The sequence below is a fragment of the Meriones unguiculatus genome, chromosome 3, assembly GCF_030254825.1.
Source record: "Meriones unguiculatus strain TT.TT164.6M chromosome 3, Bangor_MerUng_6.1, whole genome shotgun sequence".
Taxonomy (NCBI): domain Eukaryota; kingdom Metazoa; phylum Chordata; class Mammalia; order Rodentia; family Muridae; genus Meriones; species Meriones unguiculatus.
The window spans coordinates 36,757,026-36,778,044 of NC_083351.1; the positions used below are offsets into that span (position 1 = coordinate 36,757,026).

The window sequence follows — 21,019 nt, forward strand, 5'->3', positions numbered from 1 at the left end:
CACCGGAGCCGAAATGAGAGCGAAGGGCCAGCACGTACATTGGAAAGTTAAGGACTAGGAAGAATCGCATCTTAATCTCATGCAATATCCAGCTGTCCCTCCGTGCACCTATTGTCTGCTTTTTAACTACTTACTCTCTCACTCAAACATTGCATACATGATTGTTTGGGGATTTCAAAATCTTGTTGGTTTGGGAAGAAGGGGAGATCCAGCTCATTACCTGTAATATAAAATATTAAAAGTATTCAAGTGCACAAATTAAAGACTTAACCGTGAAAAGCAGTTTCTAAGTGGTCGTTGTTACCGACTAGTAGGAAATAGTATTTTGAGAGAATTGTGGGTTGTTTTTAAGTTAAAGCGTATACCGTACCCCCTTTATCAGGAGTTTTGTACATGAATTTTGCAACAGGCTCCTTTTTTTCTTTTAGAGGATACTTCTACTCTTGTATAGCTGGAGAAACAAGTTTTTGAGTACCACTGGGCGACTTCTACCCGCTGTAAAAACGGGCTAAGCTGCAATTGCCACTAGTCGGCGCTGTTAATACGATAGTCGAAACTTAAAAACTAAAAAGTGTGTCCTCCAGAAAGACAAGCTGGTCAGTCGCTTGACAATCCACCAAAAGTGTATAATTACCAGCTGTGCCAGCTACTGAAACTCAAAAAAGTAGACTTCGAAACACTAGACGTACTAAGCGAAGCTGTGGCAGCGGCTCTTAGGTTCAAAGTAGCACCAGCAGCTTTCCCAAGGGGATCCCGCAGCGCAGCGCACAACTGGTATTTTGTTGTGCCTCCCGGAGATCTTATTCCTTCTCCGTCCTCCACACACACAATTAAAAGTTGAGCATGGTAGCTCATGCCTTTAGTCCCAGCACTGGGGAGGCAGAGGCAGGCTGGTCTCTGTGAGTTGAAGGCCAGCTAGAGCCACACACACAGGTTTTTTTGTTGTTGGTTTTGTTTTTGGTTGTGTTTTTTTTTTAAGTCTTCAGATGTAACCCAGGCATGCCTAGCCCCCTTCCTGCCACAGTAAGAGGGCAGCGCAAAGGTTGATCGAAGGTGGATTCTTGGAGATTCTGATTCTAACGCCAATGCATTACCTCAAAGTTCTAAACCAACAAGAAGACAAGAATTTGATTCACACTAGTGTGTGGCTATGAATAAAAAAGCAATGAATCTATAAGGGAGCATCAGGGAGAAACAGGACCAGGGATGTGTGGAGATGGCTCAGTGGGTAAAGCACTTGCCATGCAAGTGAGGGGAATGGAGTTTGGGTGGCCAGCACCGTGGAAACGCTGGGTGGAGGTTGTGGCCTGCAGGAGTAGAGACAGGTAATCCCTGCCTGGAACAAGCTGGCTACCTAGACCAGCCCAAGTCCTAGAGTCTGGGATTCAAGCAAGACACCCTGCCTGAATGTATAAGATGGAGAGCAACTGAGGAAGACAGGCATGTGCACACATGGACGCCCATGAACCCATACACTTTCACCAGTACCTGAGGGCACCCACACAGTTAAAAAAAAAAAAAAAAAAAAGCTGGGGATGTAGCTCAGTTGGTAGGGTGTACAAAGTCCTTGGTTCAAGCCCTAGCACTGCATAAAGCCAGATGTGATGCATGCTCACATGATGAGTCTCAGACCAGCCTGGGGTATATAAGACACTGTCTTCAAAAAGACAAACAACGAGGAAAAGAAAAACCTGAGTGGTTAAGAATACCTGTTGCTCTTGCAGGGGCCCTGGGTTCAATTCCCAGCACCCACATGGACAGATAGAACTTTCCATAACTGCAATTCCAGGGTATCTGATGCTGTCTTCTGACTTCTCTGGGCACCAGACACACATGTAGTGCACAGATGTACATGGAGAAAACCCTCATGCACATAAAATATTTTTTTTTTAATTTAAAACCTGAAGCTGGGATACAGAGTTAATAAAATATAATATAAAAAAAATTTAAAACCTTATAGCATAAAGCCATTCAAAATCAAATGTATCTATACCTAGATGGCACCTCAAATCTACATAGAAGCCTAGGGAAGAGTCCTGGGCACCTGTATGCTTGAAGACTCCCTTCTGGCTCTCAGGGACCATGAGAACAACTACTCTACCTCCCCTCTATGCGGGCTGGGCTTGTCTTTCTGTTACAGCCTCAGAACTTAGCACATGGTCTTGCTGAATGAGCTTTTATTTGCCAAAGTCTTATTTTCAATCTCCTATAATAGCCCAAGGAAGATCCAGACCAACAAAATACCAGGGAATACTTTCAAATATTTTCACAGTCACAATCATGTGTGTTCCTGCCAGTAGTCTCCTGTCATTTTCAGTTCACTGTGACCTTTTCACCAGATGAATTCTGAAATACAAAACCCTCAACTTCATTGTTGAAAAGCCTTACTCCTTGGTTACCTAATAAATCAGTAAGTCATTTAAGTCTACAAGTCTACACCAAGGCTAGAGACATGGCTAAGCTTTTAAGACTCCTTTCTATGGTCCAGTGTGCTTGGATCCCAGATCTCAGGAGACAGAGGCAGACAGAAGGCTATGAATTTGAAGCCAGCATAGTCAAGTACATGGCTGGTTCCAGGTCAGTTTGGAGCTATACAGTGAAACCTTGTCTCAAAAAACAAACACAAAACAAAACAAAACCCACTGCTCTCTAAGAGGACCCAGCAGGTTTCGTTCCCAGTACCCATGTCTGGTATCTCACAACCTCCTGTAACTCCAGGTCCGGTGGGTCTCTGCACTCCAATAGTGGATTAGCTGCCTTATGGACCTGACACATTTGGCATGCAGCTCTCTTGACCTTGAACTGTACTGCGCTGGGTCTGCCGTGTAGACCCGTTGCTCAAGGATAGGTAACCACTCCTCCTGTTGCATGTTCTAATTGTATGGCACCAACACTATTTCCTTGGGTGGGGGGTTATTAATGAAACTTTAATACAGATTTTAAGGATGGGGGTGAAGAGAAAGAAGGGTGCTCTCAGAGAAAGGAAAACGTCGGGGAGCCAGAGTGTGGGCTTCTCAGAGAGGAAGCTGCTGCGCTCGCTGCTTTCTTTTGTAATGACTTGTTTTCTGTGTTATTCCCTCGTGAGACCAGGTTAAAAGCTTAGTGAGCAAGGACAGTGTGCCATGTAGGTGTTTCATCACGCCAACCCAGCATATACTCACACAGCTCTTGGTAACAGCAAAGCCCATAGAAATGATTTAATATACTTTTTTTTTTTTTTTTACAAATACAGTTTAAAAATAAAAAATAGAAGGTTCAGGTTCACACACAGAAGTAAATGGCATTTATCAATTCCAAAATAACTTGCAAGAAGTCCCAGAATAAGAATTGTTTAGAGCTGGCATGGTAGCGCACATCTGTAATCCCAGCACTCAGGGAGGCAGTGGCAGGTAGATCTCTGTGAGTTCGAGGCCAGCCTGGTCTACAAAGTGAGTCCAGGACAGTCAAGGCTACACAGAGTAACCCTGTCTTGAAAAACAAACAAAGAAATTGTTCAGATTAACTCAGAGAGCCATATAAAGCTTAAATAAAATTCTGATGTTATGACATCAATAATTGACAAAATTCACAATATAGTTATATATTACTACATACTTATATACTTTCAAAATATTAAGTGTTGATATTAAATAGCTATCTGCTCCTCAGAGTTATCAAATATATGTTTCTTCCTAGAGGAGAGAATCAACTACTCATCCCTTCCCCTGCTCTTGTTTGTCCCTTCCCTGTACTATCTTTCCCATATATATATATATACACACACATCTTTGTTCACAAGTGCTCCAGCACATGGGCACCCAAAAACACACACACAAACACACACACACACACACACACACACACTTTGTCTATGTATTAGAGCCTTTAAATGTTAATTCTTCTCGGGGAGGCAGAGGCAGGCAGATCCCTGTGAGTTGGAAGCCAGCCAGGTCTACTAATCAGTCCAGGACTGCCAAGACTACACAGAGAAACTGTGTCTCAAAAAACAAAAACAAGTTAATTCTCTCAGATATGATCTACAAATGGAAAAAAAAAACACAAGTTAAAATAGCAATGCAAATTGTAGCGATTGCTTCAATGTTTCAGAAAAACGATACTAGAGAAGATGTGTGTGTGTATTCAGTTAGACTGCAGCTTCCTCATTGGACTGCAGCTTCTTCACCAAGCACTTGTTAAAATAGAGCATAGCTATAGATGTCATTTTCTGGACAGATCTCTTGAGGACCCTGTGGACTTGCTGGAGTTCCTGGATCTTGATCTGCTTTGGCCTTTTCCTTCATTTCTGTAAAATCAAATAAAATACAAAAGAATAGATTCAATAAACAGTACTAGCCCAGCCGGTTCCTCACCGAGAAGGGGAGCCCAGACCATGCAGACACGTTTCAGCTGGATTACATACTTAAATAGTAAAGTGCCGTTGTCATAGAGATGATGGTGTTTTCATAATCTTGGGGTTCTTTTCCTTTTTAAAAGATTTATTTCTTTATTTATTATGTATGCAATAGTTGTGTTTGCGTGTACACCTGCATGCCAGAAGAGGGCACCAGTTCTCATTATAGATGGTTGTCAGCCACCATGTGGTTGCTGGAGAATTGAACTCAGGACCTCTCGAAGAGCGGCCAGTGCTCTTGACCTCTGAGCCATCTCTCCAGCCCTGGGATTCTTTTCTAATGAGCAGTATGTGCTCTTTTTTGGAGATTCGTAATTATATGTATTTGTGTGCCTGTGCTCATTTATGTGGACCAGGTGTGTTCAGGAGCCCTGTGGCGCTAGTGAAGGGCAACTGGAAGTACAGGCAATTGTAAACCGCCACATAGGTGCTGGAAACCAAACTTGAGTCCTCTACAAGAACAGTATGCGCTTCTAACCACTGACTCCTCGATCCACCAGCTGAAGGTGTTTGGGGTTTGGTTTGCTTTGCTTTTTTGAGACAGTCTCATTATGTAGCCCTCGGATGGAACTCACTATGTAGGCTGATCTGGAACTCACAGAGATCTGCCTGCCTCTGCCTTCTCAGTGCTAGGATTAAAGGTGTGTGCCACAACCCTCAGCTCAGGACTCTGTTTCAAAAGGTGTGTGTGTGTGTGTGTGTGTATGCGTGTGATCTTTTTTAAGGCTGGGTAGTGACTGAGTACTTAAGGGCTCTTGCATCTCTTCCAGAGGACCAGAATTTGGCTTCAAACATGAAAACGAACCAGCACAGTTACATAGTGAGTACTAGCTCAAAACCAAAAAAGAACATTTCTTTTGCACAATTAATCCCACTGCAGGTTTGTTCCTCTTACTATAGTTTCTCAAACTGGGTAACCAGAATTTTCAATTATTTAAATTTTTTGGAAATGCTGGCCACCTGAAAAAAACATTTTACTTGAAAAGATCCAGAGATATTCATAGCTCCCATTGAGATAACTGGCTACTGTCAAAGACAGTTTTAAGGGGCTGGAGAGATGGCTCAGTGGTTAAGAGCACTGTATGCTCTTCCAGAGGTCCTGAGTTCTATTCCCAACAACCACACAGTGGCTTACAACCATCTATACCCTCAACTGCTCTCTTCTAGCATGCAGGTGCACATGCAGATAGAACACTAATATAAATGCATAAAATAAATAAATAAAATCTTTAAAAAAAGAACATCCTTAAAAAAAAAAAAGAAATTGACAAAGACAGTTTTAAGTCACCAGTTATGAAGGAGTTGTTGCTGTACAAATCCCTTACCCTGAGAGAAAGTACGGACATCCTCGCTGCCCTCGTGGGCAGCAGGGTTCTGCCCTTGGTCCCCATCTGCTTTCTGGACTCGTTCATCCCTGTTGTTACAGGTCTTGCTAGAGAGGTCTTCAGGCCCAGATACTTCCTGGTAAGTTTCGGCTGAATAGTTCTCGAGCCCATGTGGTTCACATGTTTCCGGTGAACATTCTTCAGGTCCAGGTGTTGTTTTAGGAGAGACTGTAGGCGCACTGGGTTCTTTATGGGTATCGTGAGCAGTGAATTCGGGTTCGGCTGCTTCTTGGTGTGTTTTCGTAGAAAAGTCTTCAGACACATTGCATTCATTGGTCTCAGACAAGAAGTCTTCAGTCGCAGCCATTCCCTGATCTGGGTGGGAAGCGGTTTTTTCTGGTCTCACTGACTTGGGGCAGGTGTCAAGAGGACAGCCTTCAGGCACACCTGACTGGGGGAGTGCTTTGGGTGAGCATTCTTCTGGGCCAGCAGCATCTCCAGGTGTTGTCCAGGGAAGGGTGTTGGGAACAGCCATCCCTTGGTGTGTTTTAGGGAAGAGGACTTCAGGTAGGGCTACATCTTGGCACATTTTCAAAGAACGTTCTTGAAGCACAGTTGGTTCCTGGCACATTTTAAGAGTAAGCTCCTCATGTCCACCTATATCTTGAGGTTCTTTGGAAGAATGGCTTCCGGGCACAGCTGTTTGCTGGCATACAGTAGAGAGTACCTGAGGTCCAGACATGTCTTGGGGTACTTTGGGGTTTGGGGACACAGCTGTTTGCTGGCACATTTTAGGCAGGATTACCTCAGGTCCAGCCATATCTTGGGGTACTATGGAAGAATGGCTTTCGGGCACAGCTGTTTGCTGGCACATTTTAGGCAGCATTGCCTCAGGTCCAGCCATGTCTTGGCACATTCTAGGAGAATACTGAAGCTCTGCTCTGTTTTGGCACGTGGTAGGAGAGTGGCCTTCAGGTTTGGCCCCACATTGGAATGTTTGAGAATGGTCCCATGTTGATACTTCCTGGCACTGAAAGCTTTCTTGGTGTACTGGAGAACAGTGTTCCGCAAGCACAGCTTTTGTGGAGAGTGCCAAGGGGAGGGCTTCACTTACAGGGGCTTCAGGGTGCTCTCTTTCTTCTTCGGCTTCGGCAGGTACCGGTACTTCCTGCACCCTTTCCTTTTCTCTTTGTGGCGAAGGCTTCGCCTTTGGCTCTGCGTTTCTTTGCCTCTTTTGGCCTCTTTCATTTCTTTTTCTTGTTCTTTGGCACTTGCGTTTTTTCTGTTCTCTGCAGAGAGATCAGAATTAATGTCAGCAGTAGGGCTACAGGATCCAGATGAATGCTTCCAATATCCACCCCTGTCCTTGTGGCCTTGCCACACGACCTTAAACAAGCCCTTAATTTCCCAGAACGTCCATTTCAATGTTTACAAATGAACAATTCTCAGTGTTCAATTGTTAACAAAAGTGTTCCTTTGAGACTTCATGGGTTTGTTTGTTTGTTTGTTTGTTTTTGTGTTTTGTTTTGTTTTGTTTCAAGACTGTTTTTCTGTGTATCCTTGGCTGTCCTGTACTGGCTTTGCAGACCTTGAACTCACAGAGATCTGCCTGCCTAGGCCTCCCTGAGCACTGGGATTAAAGGCATGCACCACCATACCTGCTGGACTTTATGGTTTTAAAGCTAGAGTGTGTGTGTATGATGGAAAAAGGGGAAGAAAGAAAGAGAGATAGATTGGGGATATAACTCATTAGTAAAGGTCTTGACTGAGTTCTGTGTATCTCCAGCACCCACGTAACAATATGGAGTGTGTGGCACCATGAGTTTGTAATCTCAGAGCTGGGAGGCAGAGACCCCTGGGCCTTCTCGGCCAGCTAGTTGAACCTAATTGATGAACTCCAGGTCAATGAGAGATCCTGTCTCAAAGGAGGTGGCTGGTGTTCCTAAAGATGGCACTTGAGGTTGTCTTCTGGCTGGCTTACACTCACACACACACACACACACACACACTCTCTCTCTCTCTCTCTCTCTCTCTCTCTCTCTCTCTCTCTCTCTCACACACACACACACACACACACACACTTTATAAGAGGGAGGGAGTGTGTTAACCCAAACTAAGGATTATGAAAAGGCCTGTGGAAACCTGCTGCTTGGCAAGCTAATTAAAAAATTTTAATTAGGGCCAAGGAGGTCGCTCAGCGCTTACTGCCAAGCCTGACGACCTGAATTCATTCCCAGGATGCATATGGTGGGAGGGGAGAACCGACTCCCACAAGTTGTCCTCTGACTTCCACACGCATGGATATTCCCACATGGTCACACACGAAACAAAGAAAATTTAACTGAAAATATAACGTTTAAAAACCCCGGCGGTGGTGGCACACACCTTCAGTCCCTGCATTCAGGAGGCAAAGGCCAGCAGAGCTCCGAGTTTGAGGCCAGCCTGGTCTATAGAGCAAGTTCCAGGACAGCCAGGGCTGTTCTCTGTGTACAGAGAAGCCCTGTCTCAGAAAGACAAAACAGAGTTTGTCTGAAAATACCCTTTATGAATGGACAGCGCTTCCCCTAGATGTCCTGGGTTGTGGCTGTGGTGACACCCGCAAGCACAGTGTTCTACAAACTGAAGAGGAAACTGCCTTGAGTTCCAGGCTAGCCTGGGCTACAGTGGGAGGCCCCACATGTCCCCACCCACTGCTGGATTGTAGATGTGCACCACTGAGCCTAACTTGGTCGAGTGATAATTCTTATTTTTTTCCCCTTGCATTTATTTACGTGATGGGTGGGAGCAGTACACGTACCGCAGTGCGTGCGTGCGTGTGTGAGTTTGTGTGTAGTTCAGAGTACAGTTTACAGAAGCTGGCTCTCTCCTTCCACCATGTAGGTTCTGAGGCTCAAACTCAGGGTATCAGATTTGTGGCTAAGCACTCTCATCAACTGGGCCACCTAGCTGGCCACAATTCATGATATAAAATATTCCTTTCCTGCCAAGTGTCCTGCTTAAAGAGAAGATGATACAAGGCACGATGGCTCACACCTGAAGTCACAGAATTTGAGAAGCAGAGGCAGGAGGATTGCTGTGCACTCCAGGCCAGGTTAGGCTATAGAATAAAACCCTGTGAGGCTGGAGAGATAACTTTTTTTTTTTTTAAAGATTTATTTATTATTTATACAGCACTCTGCCTGCATGTTTGCCTGCAGGCCAGGAGAGGGCACCAGTTCTCATTATAGATGGTTGTGAGTCACCATGTGGTTGCTGGGAATTGAACTCAGGACCTTGGGAAGAACAGCCAGCGCTCTTAACCTCTGAGCCATCTCTCCAGCCCCCTGGAGAGATAACTTAATAGTTAAAAAGTACATACTGCTTTTGCCAGAGATGCAAATCTGGTTCCCAACACCAACGGGACAACTTGCAACTGCCTCTAACTCCAGCTCCAGAGGGATCCTGTGCATCTCTGCCTCACACACACACACACACACACACACACACACACACACACACACACACACTTTAAAAATCAATAGTAACGAAACAAAACAGAGCCAGTGAGATGGCTAAGTGGGGAAAGGAGCTTGCTCCAAGCCTGATTCATCACGGGACCCACATGATGGAAGTAAAGAAGCGACGACTGAAAGCTGCACTCTGGTCCTCACCCATGCATGCTGTAATTCTTTCTCTCTCTAATTAATGATAATCAAGACCAGAGATGTGGTTCAGTGGTTAAGAATATGTCTGCACATACAAACAAAACACTCATACACACAAAATAAAATTTTAAATTTGTTTTAAAGATACCAAAGTATCCGAGTGGCCTAACGTTTAGTCCATGCTCCTTTGTGACTGGGTCAACTCATTCAACCTCTCCGTTTCCTGGCTGCGTTATAGGTAAAAGGAGATAAATAATACCTTCCAATTTTGTGTGGTGGCTGAAGGAACTACATACAACTTAGGTAAACGAATCACAAGCACAGTGCACATTAGAACTGCGGTATTACTGTAGGAGGCATCTCCAGTCCTTCCTATGTCTCTGCACTGTTCTGATTTACTTCTGTTACCTCAGACCATGAGGTGGATGGTATCATCTCCATTTTGCAGAGCACAAAATTGAGGGTCACTAAGATGTTCAGTAAAATTCCCAAGGACAGTGACTAGGAATTTGGGGACATCAGGCTGGTCTAGTCATTTTTGCTTATCAGCCAGGTCCCCCTGCTCTAAGTTTAATGTCATGATCATTTTGTTTGCGTGAGCGTCTGTGTAACGTGGATGCTGGGAGCAGTGCTCTTGACTGTTGAGCCATCCAGACCACGGTTTCCCTCCCATCACTCCTCCCAGATCCTCCCCCAGCTCCCCTCTTCTCCACATCCACTCCTCCTGTTTCCCTTCAGAAGAGAACAGGTCTCCCAACCGAACAAAGGATAACAAGCTATAATAAGACTATACTCACACCCTCATATCAAGGCGGGACAAGGCAATCCAGTAGGAGGAAAAGGGTCCCAAAAAGCAGGCAATAGAGTCACAGTTTTTCTGTTTCAATATGCATTCTCACTAAGGCATGAAATTCACAATCTTCCAACACCACTCTCTTGAGTGCTGGCATTATTTGTATGCACTCCCAAGTCAGGCCTTGTGAACCTTTTTAACACCAGCAAAACCAATAAAGGGTAGCAAGAGTTAGACCAGATGGTCCGGGAAGGCATCCTTCAATGGCTGGAGCCTGCTTTGGGGACTGGTGGAAACAGAAAGAAAGCAGGGACATTTCTGCTGTCGTGGCTCTACTGCTATGATGTTAGACAGGGGTTAACCCATTGGACCCTACTTTTAAAACAAACAAATAAACAAACACTACAGGCACAATGCCAAATGACGTAGAGGGGTGCTGGGAGGATGGTGTGAGCAGGAGCATGGGTGTGTGGCATCCACGCTCATCCCTCTCCCAGGGCAGGAACATACCCGAGGAGCCATTGTGACTGCTTCTCCTGCGCTTCAGCTCTCCTCTTCCTGAGATGCTCTCTGTTTCTCAAGTTCCAAGTTCCAGTGATTTCTGCCGGATGAACAGGAAAGTTACTGGGAGTGTGCTCGTAACCCCTGGTGTGCCCAAGCCAGTATCCTACCCCAGAAGTTTGTTTATTTAGTTATTATTTACTTATTTTTTAACCAGTTATACCACACTTTATTCAACTACTCAGATAAACCTTGGAGGTTTCCAATGTTTTGTGTTTGTGAATAAATCTTGAATAAGTATGCACATGACAGTTTTTGTGTGACACAGGTCTTTCTTAAGACAATTAGGTGAACATTGAGGACCATAGCTGCAGTATTATTTTTAGCTTTGTATTTACTTATTCTTAAATTGTATTATTTCACATGTGCAGGTGTTTTGCCTGTGTCTGTGTACCACGTGAGTGTCTGGTGCCTAAGGAGGCCAGAAGAGGGCATCAGAAACCTGGATCAGGAGGTAGAGACAGTTAAAAGCCACCATGTGGTTTCTGGGAATTGAACCCCAGACCTCTGGAAGAGCAGCCAGTGCTCCTAACTGCTAAGCCACCTCTCCAGCACCCTGCAGAATTTTAGAAGCCCTTTCCTGGGTTTTACTGTGGATATTTTAGGTCAAGGACCATGTCTTTGTTATCCTTATACCTTTTCTATATTAAAAAAAAATGTGAAGGAATTCTTTTTTTAGCTAGGGGTCTCACTATGTAGCCCTGGCCTGAAACTTTCTGTGAAGGCTGGCCTCTTACTCACAGAGAGCCAGCTGTTCCTGCATCTGGAGTGCTGGGGTTAGAGGCATGTAGCAACACACCCAGTGGAACAGACTTGTTTCTTTGTTTTGTTTTTTTGAGACAGGGTTTCTCTGTGTAGTCTTGCTGTCCTGGAACTCACTTTGTAGACCAGGCCCGCCTCAGACTCAAGAGATCCACCTGCCTCTGCCTCCCAAGTGCTGGGATCATAGGTGTGCGTCACCACTGCCCTGATGGAGCAGACATTTAATGAGCATTTCAGTGTGAAAAGCTTAGGGACCTACCAGATGGCATTTGTTCATCAGTGTGCTATAAAGCTATTGACTTATTCAAAATTAATTTATATTTGTATGAGTAATTTTAAAAACAAGCCATGGTCTGGCATCTTTGATATAATAACCTGTTTTCATTTCATTCTCTGTTTTTATCCAGCCCATATATTATGCAAAGCAGTGATGATAGCATACCATGGTTTTGTCTTTTATTAACTAACATTAGATCAAAAATAACTCCTTTGAAACTATAATTTTCTGGTGATGTGGTGCTTAAGCTAGGGTGATACATTCTCTAGCCAGTTACTTCACTCACAAGAAGCAAGCAGCATGTCACCTATCCTTTTTCCTTATATGTCAAATAGTAATAATATTCACCTAATAGCTGAGCACGGGGGCACACGCCTTTAATTTCAGCACTCAGGAGGCAGAGGCAGGAATATCGCTGAGTTTGAGGCCAGCCAGGTCTACAGAGTGAGTTTTAGGACAGCCAGGGCTCCTCAGAGAAATCCTGTCTCAGAAAATAACAACAACAATAATAATAATACCCAACTGAAATAAACATTCATATACCTGGTTTTTTCTTTTGGAGGGAGGAGTGGTCGACAGGGTTTCCTTCCCTCTGGTACATCCCTGGCTGGCCTTAAATTCCATCTCCTAAGCTTCTAGAGTGTCATTATTCAAAGCTGGGATTAGAGACTTGTACCACCACAGCCTGCTCAACCTATGTTTTTATTATTATATTTTGCCCTTGGGATTGTGTTTTTAAAAATTATTTGGAGGGTACCATGAAAAGCAGATTCTGGGCTGGGATGATAGCTCGGCAGATAAAGCACTTGTCTGGGATTCATATCCGCAGGGCCTATGCAGATGGGGTGAGTGGGCCCAGTGGTCAGCATGCAGTCCTAGCTCTCAGGGCCTGAGATGGGGTGCCCAGAGCAAACTGGCTAGGTGGACTCGTCAAAGAGGCAAGTTCTGGGTTCAGGTGTGAGACTCTAACTCAATATATAAGGTAGAGAATGAAGAGGGAAAGAGATAGCTGAGGTCACCCTCTGAGCTACAGGGGTGTGTGTGTGTGTGTGTGTGTGTGTGTGTGTGTGTGTGTGTGTGCTTGGAGTAGGATTCCTTTTGTTCTTAGGATTTTCTTTCTTTCTCTCTTTCTTTCTTTCTTTCCTTCCTTCTTTTTCTGGTAGTGCTGAGAATTAAACCTCGGCCTTTACACATGCTAAGTAAGCATTATGCTACCTGTGTTCCCAGCCCAGGGATTTTTTTTTATTTTTAGTTTTTTGAGACAGTGTTTCTCTGTGTAGCCTTGGCTGTCCTGGCCTCAGTTTGTAGACCAGGCTGGCCTCAAACTCACAAGATCCACCTGCCTCTACCTCCTGGAGTACTAGGATTATAGGAGTGCGCCACCAAGCTCAGCCCAGGGATTCTTGATGGGAAAAATTTTTATTTTTACCAACTTTTAATTGAATTTCAATCTCCTTCAAAGTATGAATATGAGTAAAAGCCACAGCGGTTTTAGCAGTGCAGCACTTTATCACTCAAAGACATCACAGAAATTTTTTTCCTGTATGACACTACAATTCATGTACATAGCTTCAGTGGTCACTTGCGAATATGGATCCTTTGGACCTGATGCTATGTTTATTAGACACACTAATGTGTGTTATGACTCAGTGCCTCCATAGATAAGCACACATGTCTCTTTACCACAATTTTAATAACGTTGATAACTATCTTAATACAATGATGGCATTTGTAATCCCATCTATTCAATTGTATTTATTTATTTATTTTTTATTCCGAGGAAGGGTCTATAGGTTCATCAGAAGCTAAAAGTTTTTCAAACTGTGTCCTAGGGTGTCCCAGCTCCCAGGGTTCCACAAAACAGTTTGAGAAACTCTGCTTTAGAGCAGACCTAAGATAAATTAGAAGCCAAAAGAGTTAGCATTCAGACAGGCCAGGCCTAGTGGAGTTCCTGCTGCACATCCTTCCAAATGTCCTGCCAACTTGCTCTGCTAAGGAGCAGGAGGAGTGTAGTCCTCTTACCACAACTGCCCAGCACTGGGCATTCTCACTATCTCCCATTTAGGAGAATTTCTTACGAACAGTCTGTTCATTGCACCATGAGTTTCTCTAGACTGTTACATTCTTAGCACCAAAATGTGGCTCAGTGGGTCAAAATCCATCTTCCCATGGATGGATCCCATTGCCAATTTTCATCCAGCCTGTACCCAATCAGTTAGAGAGAGAGAGAGAGAGAGAGGTAATGTGTCCCCAACAGCCACCACTCTGAAGGTCTGTTATTACCTGGAGCTCGGGACTTGCCTTGATGAGGTTCAGAGGTCTGGTAGAACGTCCCATGAGATTGGTCCTTCCCCTCATCCATCTCCCCACAACACCTTCTTGGTATTTGCTCTGACTTCACAAGCAGCCTAAAAGCCTTTTGAAAATATCAAAACTAACACTTAAAAAAAATATATCAAGTTGGCTTGTCACTTCCCGCCTAAAAGTTTTATCTGGTTAGACCACAGCTGCGGGCAAATTCCACGTTCTTTATCACACTGCACAGGTGTGAAGGGGGAAACAGCTGGCTCTGGTCCTGTCATCCTGCAAGCTCGCTATTTATATACCGAACCCCTGTAGGACATTCTGGCATGTGCAGCCCCTTCTGCCCCGCAGCCATGTGGTTCTATGTGCCAGCATGTGCCTGGATTCCTTTTTAGGACAGGAAATGGCTGGAGGCCGTGCCATTTGAGGCTGTGGCTGAAGTGATGGCTTTTTCATGAATGGAGGTGACTGAGTACAGGAAGAACCCTGGGTTTAGGTTCTGACCAACTCAGTAGCCCAGAGCAACCCACATCCCTTTCCTGTGCTTCTATTTGCAAAATGAGTACGCAGTCACTTGTGCCTATTTCATACATTGCTTATGAAAGTGAAGATTACGGAGTTAGCTATTGGTTAATCTTCCTAGGTGTGGCTCTTTTCACCCTAACATGTTGCAAAATATCATTAAGCTTTGCTGTTATGACCCTAGAACAGACAATAAATAGACACAAAACACTAGACGCGTTCAAACACATACACTGTGTTCACCAGTCAAACTAACTAGTGAAACCCACTGTTAACTCTCCCAATGCAGGGGTTGGGGAGCTGGAAAAAGCTCTCTGTGTGAAAAAATAACATGGTATGTTCCAGAAACGAAGCTGAAGTCAAAGGAACTGTTCTATCTCCAGTGGATAAGCAGACTGATGAAGAGAGTAGGCACAGGGGACCATGGCTCAGCCAAGGAGGGAACCCGAAGGCCAAGGTCAGGAGACACGGGGCCCATTGTATTCTGGAGCCAGACTGAGAGAAAAAAGGTTTACGCTCCAGAGCCACCCTAGTCCACATTAGCCCAGAGCCAGTGCAGACCTGGAGCGTGGAGACAGGAGGACTGACTGTGCATTCCCAGGGAGGACCTTATCTTCTCGGCCCCGTAAGACACCTTTCATATGCCGGGCACACTGACAGGTGGGACCATGGGCCTCTAACACCCGGCACCTCAATAATGTCAGCTGATTTGTTAGTGCTAATAACAATATGGGGCCAGCACAGCGACACACACTGTCATCCTGGCACTTAGGAGGTACAGGCAGAAGGGTCAGAAGTTCAAGGTCATCCTCAGCTACATATGGAGTTAGGGGCCTGCCTGGGCTACCCAAGAATCTCTCCCTGTCCTGCCACCTTCTCTTTATGTATACATGTACTATATGTCTTTCTCTAGGTCGTAGGCATGTGTCATAAATTACGTAATACACATAAAACACACTCAGCTGAGGGTGGTGGTGCATGAGCTTCAGAGCGAAGTTAAACTGACTTCACCTGCCAAACTCTAGTTCCCTTTCTGATTCTTCTTGTTTGCCTTGAGACAGGATCTTTTTACACAGCCCAGGCAGACCTCAATTCACCATCCCCCTGCCTCAACGTCCTGACTGCTAAGATTGTGTATGTGTATCACCATGGTAGCTGAGTAGTAAGTTTTCAAACATTCTGAAGAGCGTTGAGAATGACATAGCAAACACCCAAGTCCCTGCCATTAAAATGTATCTGTGTTGTAAACGAGCAAGACTTATTCCTCATTCTGTTTCTTAGCCCCTCGACCTTTCTTGCAAGTAAACTGCTGAAAATTCAGGTCAACTCCAAGGGCAGTGCCAGTCAGAGGGACCTCCTGGAGAATATAGCAGGGACTTTCTAATCCACCTCTTAAATTTTGGGGGGCTTTCATATATGGATTAAAGACTTCAATATAATTTTGAAAACTATATGTTTTATAATCTAGACCAGCATTTTAAGTGTTGAGAGCTTTTTGTGTGTTTCTTGGTTTTTTTATTTTGGGTTTATTGTTGTTTCATTGTTTTGGATACTTCTGTTATGGGGTGGGTTTTTTGTTTTGGGTTTTTTGGTTTGTTTGTTTTGTTTTTTGAGACAGGGTCTCTCTACATAGTCCTGACTATCCTGGATCTCATTATGTAGACCAGGCTGGCCTTCAACTCACAGAGTTCCACTTGCCTCTGCCTTCTAAGTGCTGAGATTAAAGTAATGTGCCACTGTGTCAGCCCTAGAATGTTTTAATTCTTAATAGCTGGGTAATAGTTCAATAAAAAGTGTTATAGAATCATTATGAGAACACCTTCAGAGGACGGCAGAACTACTCCTAAATCAGATTTCCCCAGAGCTCTTGACATCTGCTCAGGGCTGTAGCACACCAAACAGGATTTTCAGTCTGTGCTACTTTCTGAGCAAAATTGTCAGGCTTCTGAGCTGAGCAGTATAGTCCCTGAGCTCTCCGTCCTCAAAAAGGACTTGGTTAAAATCAGGGTCTCTTGTACCCCAGGTTGGTCTTGGACTCACTATGTAGCTGTTGTTGAGTTTTTAATGTCTGATCCTTCTGCCTTCTCTTCCAATGCCACCACCATGCCCACCTCATGTGGTGCTAAGGACAGAAACCAGGACTTCATGAATGCCAGACAAGTACTCTATTGAGTCACAGCACCAGTCATATTGACACAAATCTTTATTGGAAGGAACTAGAACCTCCATCCTTTGTGCCCTGTGACAAGTCCCCAAGGCCATTCTCTGCTGCCGCCCCACTTTCCTTGTATCTAGAAGCAGTGTAAAGAGACACTATGAAGGGTGGAGTCTCAAGTCAAAAACAAATTGAGGGTGATGATGGGTGGAGGGGACCAGTGGAGACACTGTGGAGGGTCTAGATTGGAAGCCAGACAAGGTGTCTCTGGTGTGATAAGCAGCCAAGAACGGGAACTGGGGACAGAAATAGCCATGCTACTACTTGGCAAGCCCTAACTTACAGCCCCTCTCTGTCTAGCTCTATTACCAGAATGTGAGAGGCTAAGCATTCTACCTATCAGGCCAGATGTGTCTAACAGAAGCTGACTATTCTAGAGCTGATGTGCATATGTGTGTTTTCCCTCCTCTAAGCCACAGTCTCTTGGCAGGATGGGCAGGTACCAATCGTGAGCCGCCCGTTTGACCCCATAGCATGATCTTCAAGGAGGCTTGGCCCCAGTCGTCTTCGTAAGTGCCCTCACGCTATGTGTGAGGACAGCTTCCTGGGATGAGGTATGTTGGGCTGCTGTGGTTTACCTAAAACTGTGCCACCAGTGGCTCTTAGAATCTTTTTATTGTCATTCATCAATGCCCAGCTCTCAGAAAGCTGAGGTAGGAGGGTGAAGAGTGTAAGGCGAGCCTGAGCTCCTAGTGAGACCTGTTTATGTAGTTTACAGTTTTTAAAAGGAGGGTGGCGCACCCCTATAATTCCAGCCCTCATGAGGCAGTAGGAGATGGATCTCTGTGAGTTCAAGGACAGCCAGGGCTACAAAAACCTTGTCTCAAAAACCAAAAAGCAAAATAGATTTAAAAAAAAGCGGGGGGGACAGAAGCTGTGTGTGGTGGTACACATGAGTTCCAGGATAGCCAGCCAGGGCTGTTATCAGAGAAACCCCATCTCAAGAAAGAGAGAGAGACAGAGACAGAGAAACCAAGTAATATAAGTACATCCAAAGACAGTAATAGCCAGGAATGATAGACTAAGAATAGAGGGACAGTCAATGGTGTCTCTAAGGAATGTGGGAGGCTTGACTTGGGCAGGCTAACAAAATAGAAGAAGGGCCAGGTGCTGACAGCCTAGAGGCCTTGAGGACCTGAGGAAAAGGAGAGATAAGGAGGTGGGCTCTGAGGGCACCTAGTGGGATAGACAGCCATGGAAGGTCTGATCAGAGGACTAACACAGTTTGACTCCTGTCTTTAAAGGATGGTTCTGGCTACTGTGTGGGTTCGGAAGGAGGGGAAACAGGGAGACCAGTCAGAAGGCCATTGCAGTGATCCAAGTGAGAGGCAACCACCGTTTGGACATCAGTGGTGATGATGAAAATAACACAGGTGGTCTGTGTTAATTTACGGGATTCAGGTTGAAAAAGCCAAAGGCATTGTTGGGATCTGAGCCAGGCACAGTGGCCCACAGCTGTGATCCCAGCACCCCAGAGACAGAGGCAGACAGAGCTCTGTGAATTCGAGGCCAGCCTGGTCTACAAAGCGAGTCCAGGACAGCCAAGCTACACAGAGAAACCCTGTCTCGAAACCACAAAAAAAAAAAAAAAAAAAAGATTTATAAGAGTTGGGTCTGAACGGCTGGAAGGATGGAGTTGTCAGTACCAAGGGAAGACTTTTGTGGGGAAGATGAACACTTTAGTTTGAAAGTGCTGCCCCAGAGGGAGAGCAGGGCCACGGGAACAGCCAAGGGGCAGAAAACCAGAAAAGCGGGATGTGCAGGAAGCCAGATGGAAGGTTGTTTAGCTGAAGAGAACTCACATCTCCTTTAAACTTCTTGTCAGATTGTGCTGGTGTGAAGTAAAGGAAGGCTTGAAGATTTCCCTAACAATTTCTTTCCTAACAGTTCAGTTCAGTTCATTGCAGACTGTGACACCCAGGGAGGTTAAATATAGATTTGGCTGTACACATACAGGTTAGACCAGATCCAAAATTTGCTGAGGCCTAGGGCAAAATGGAAACCCAGGTCTCTTCCTTTGACCGTCATTAAGATTTTTTTCAAGATGATGGAAACAATTAACCTAACACAGGGCCTCATTTAGCATTTCATTGGGTCCTTGCCGCATCTTTACAACACAGCTCTTTACTGTCCTCAAATCAAGAAACTCCATGAGGACATTGGTATAACTAAGGTCATAGGCCCAGACTGACAGTTTGAGCTTGAAACCTGGGCCTTCAGCCTCCCTTTTTGAACTATACAAAGCTAGGTAGGTATCAAGAGAGGGGATGGTTCTCTTATGTGGCCACCCGGAGCGGAGGAGAGAGGTGTTGGCTGGTTCATGCAGAGGCCCAGATGGAAGCATGAGAGGGGAGGAGGCACACAGCTAAGAACCCCTAGCTGGAGGAGCTGCTAAGAGCGCACAGAAAAACAGCTGAACCGTGTAGCAGACCCAGTTTAGTCAACAGCAAAGCTGATCAGAAAAGAATAGTAGCAGCTGTTCACGGTGGGCATGCCTGAATTCCCAGCACTCAGGGAGGCAGAGGCAGGCAGATCTCTGTGAGTTCGAGACCAGCCTAGTCTACAAAGTGAGTCCAGGACAGCCAAGGCTATGCAGGGTTTTTGCAACCCTGTCTCAAAAAAGGAAGAAAGAGAAAAAAAGAAAGAAAAAAGGAAGAAAGGAAGGAAGGAAAGAAAGAAAAGAAAAAGGAAAAAAATGATAGTAGCATTTTAAGCTAGACAGGTTTTTGTTATTGTTCTTTCTCTAAAATTTTTATTCATTTGAATGTGTGAGTGCGAGGCTGTGTGGATCTGAGGATGTGTGTGAGCGTGAGCCTCTGTGTACTTTGACTCCCTACACCACATGTATTCCAGGGACTGTACTCAGGGCCGGGCTTGGCAGTGAGTGCCATTACCCACTGAGCCATCTCACCATCCCTAGACCTGAACTTTCAGTCCTCCTGGCCAGCCTCCCAAGTGTCTAGAATTACGGGCTGCATCGCTGACAGAATTTCAGGGCCCTTGGAGCAGGGGCTTGAGAGCCTTGGCCCACTTTGAGTCACCACTCCTCAGCTAGACTGTGGCGTTGCGAAGGCCACACAAGAGAGCAGGGTTTGAAGTCACAAGAGAGGGCAAAGGGCATGGGCTGTGCCGTTTCCCTCACAGGGTAATTTGGTTATAGTCACCTAATTCTTTACATTCCTCGGTTTCTTTTTCTGTAAGACAGAAAAGCCAGGTGGAGTCTGTGAGGATTAGGGAGACCACATTAGGAAATGAGAAACTGCGTGCAGATGTGAGGCCCACACATCTGGGCAGCATCAATTGCATGACTGAAGAGCTCCAGTGAGGCACCTGGGGCTCTTCCTAAAACACACTGGGTGGAGGGGTCAAGGGAGGAGCCTTACTGTGTAGACCAGGCTGGCCTCCAGCTCACAGAAATCCACCTGTTTCTAACACCTGAGTGCTGGGGTCAAAGGTGAGCAGCACCACACCAGCTGCTCTCCTCCTTTCTTGACGAAATACTTTCTGAAGCTTCCGGTTGTTCCTCAAAGAAAGGGCGGGCTTTGTTGGCTGTTTTCCCTCCCAGTGTGCAGTCATATGATAATGAGTACTGTCTCTGCTCACACAGATGCTGCCCTGAGCACACAGATAGTGTTTTCTACAGCGTTAGCGTAGAAGTGGCCGAAGCCTGGCTTCCATCTAGCCACTATTATCTTAAAAGCAGACAAGGCAGACACGTTTACATTTAACTTTAAGCATGACGCTATATTGTATTATGTACTCTAATGTGTATATGCACAAATATTAAAGCAGTTAATAATATCTCAGCTAGGCATCGGTGAGTAGACAGTAGGGAGTGGATACTCACCTGGGAAAGACTCGTCTGCTTCCACCTTAAGCCACCACCTGACCTCTATTTGTCCCCGAACAATGGACCTAATAATGCATTCTCAGATCCTCCTCTACCCACACCACGTGATGGGGTGAGCGGCAGAGCACGTGCCCAATGAGGCGCTGAGTTTAGCACCCAGCCCTGCCACAAAAACAATGAACAGCAAGGCCTCCCACTACAGTTCATTCCCAGGAACTTGCAGTCCGGCTTTTCCTTCAACCTAAGACGTAAGAGTGTTGTTGTTGTTGTTTGCTTTTTGTTGTCGTTTTTCCAAGACAGGGTCTCTCTGTGTAGCCCTGTTGTCCTGGAACTCACTCTGTAGATCAGGCTGTACCCCCCAAGCTCTGCCTGCCTC

General features: G+C 45.2%; 1 protein-coding gene across 1 annotated transcript; it reads right to left on the bottom strand.

The window, feature by feature from the left end:
* Positions 1-3,166: 3,166 nt before the first annotated feature.
* Hemgn (hemogen) lies at positions 3,167-14,203 on the bottom strand. Its single transcript, XM_021641509.2, has 4 exons — positions 14,036-14,203; positions 10,663-10,753; positions 5,716-7,004; positions 3,167-4,282 (listed from the first exon to the last, which is right to left on the bottom strand). The coding sequence occupies exons 1-4, from the start codon at positions 14,112-14,114 to the stop codon at positions 4,173-4,175; spliced, it is 1,569 nt and encodes a 522-aa protein (XP_021497184.1). The 5' UTR covers positions 14,115-14,203; the 3' UTR covers positions 3,167-4,172.
* Positions 14,204-21,019: the final 6,816 nt, after the last annotated feature.

Excerpts from the sequence above, each read along its gene's own strand:
- Hemgn (XM_021641509.2), bottom strand. The coding sequence starts at position 14,114 with ATGGATGAGGGGAAGGACCAATCTCATGGGACGTTCTACCAGACCTCT. Across the intron at positions 7,005-10,662 it reads CAGTCACAATGGCTCCTCGG|AGAACAGAAAAAACGCAAGT; the intron begins GTATGTTCCTGC and ends ATCTCTCTGCAG. Across the intron at positions 4,283-5,715 it reads TGTCCGTACTTTCTCTCAGG|AAATGAAGGAAAAGGCCAAA; the intron begins GTAAGGGATTTG and ends TTGATTTTACAG.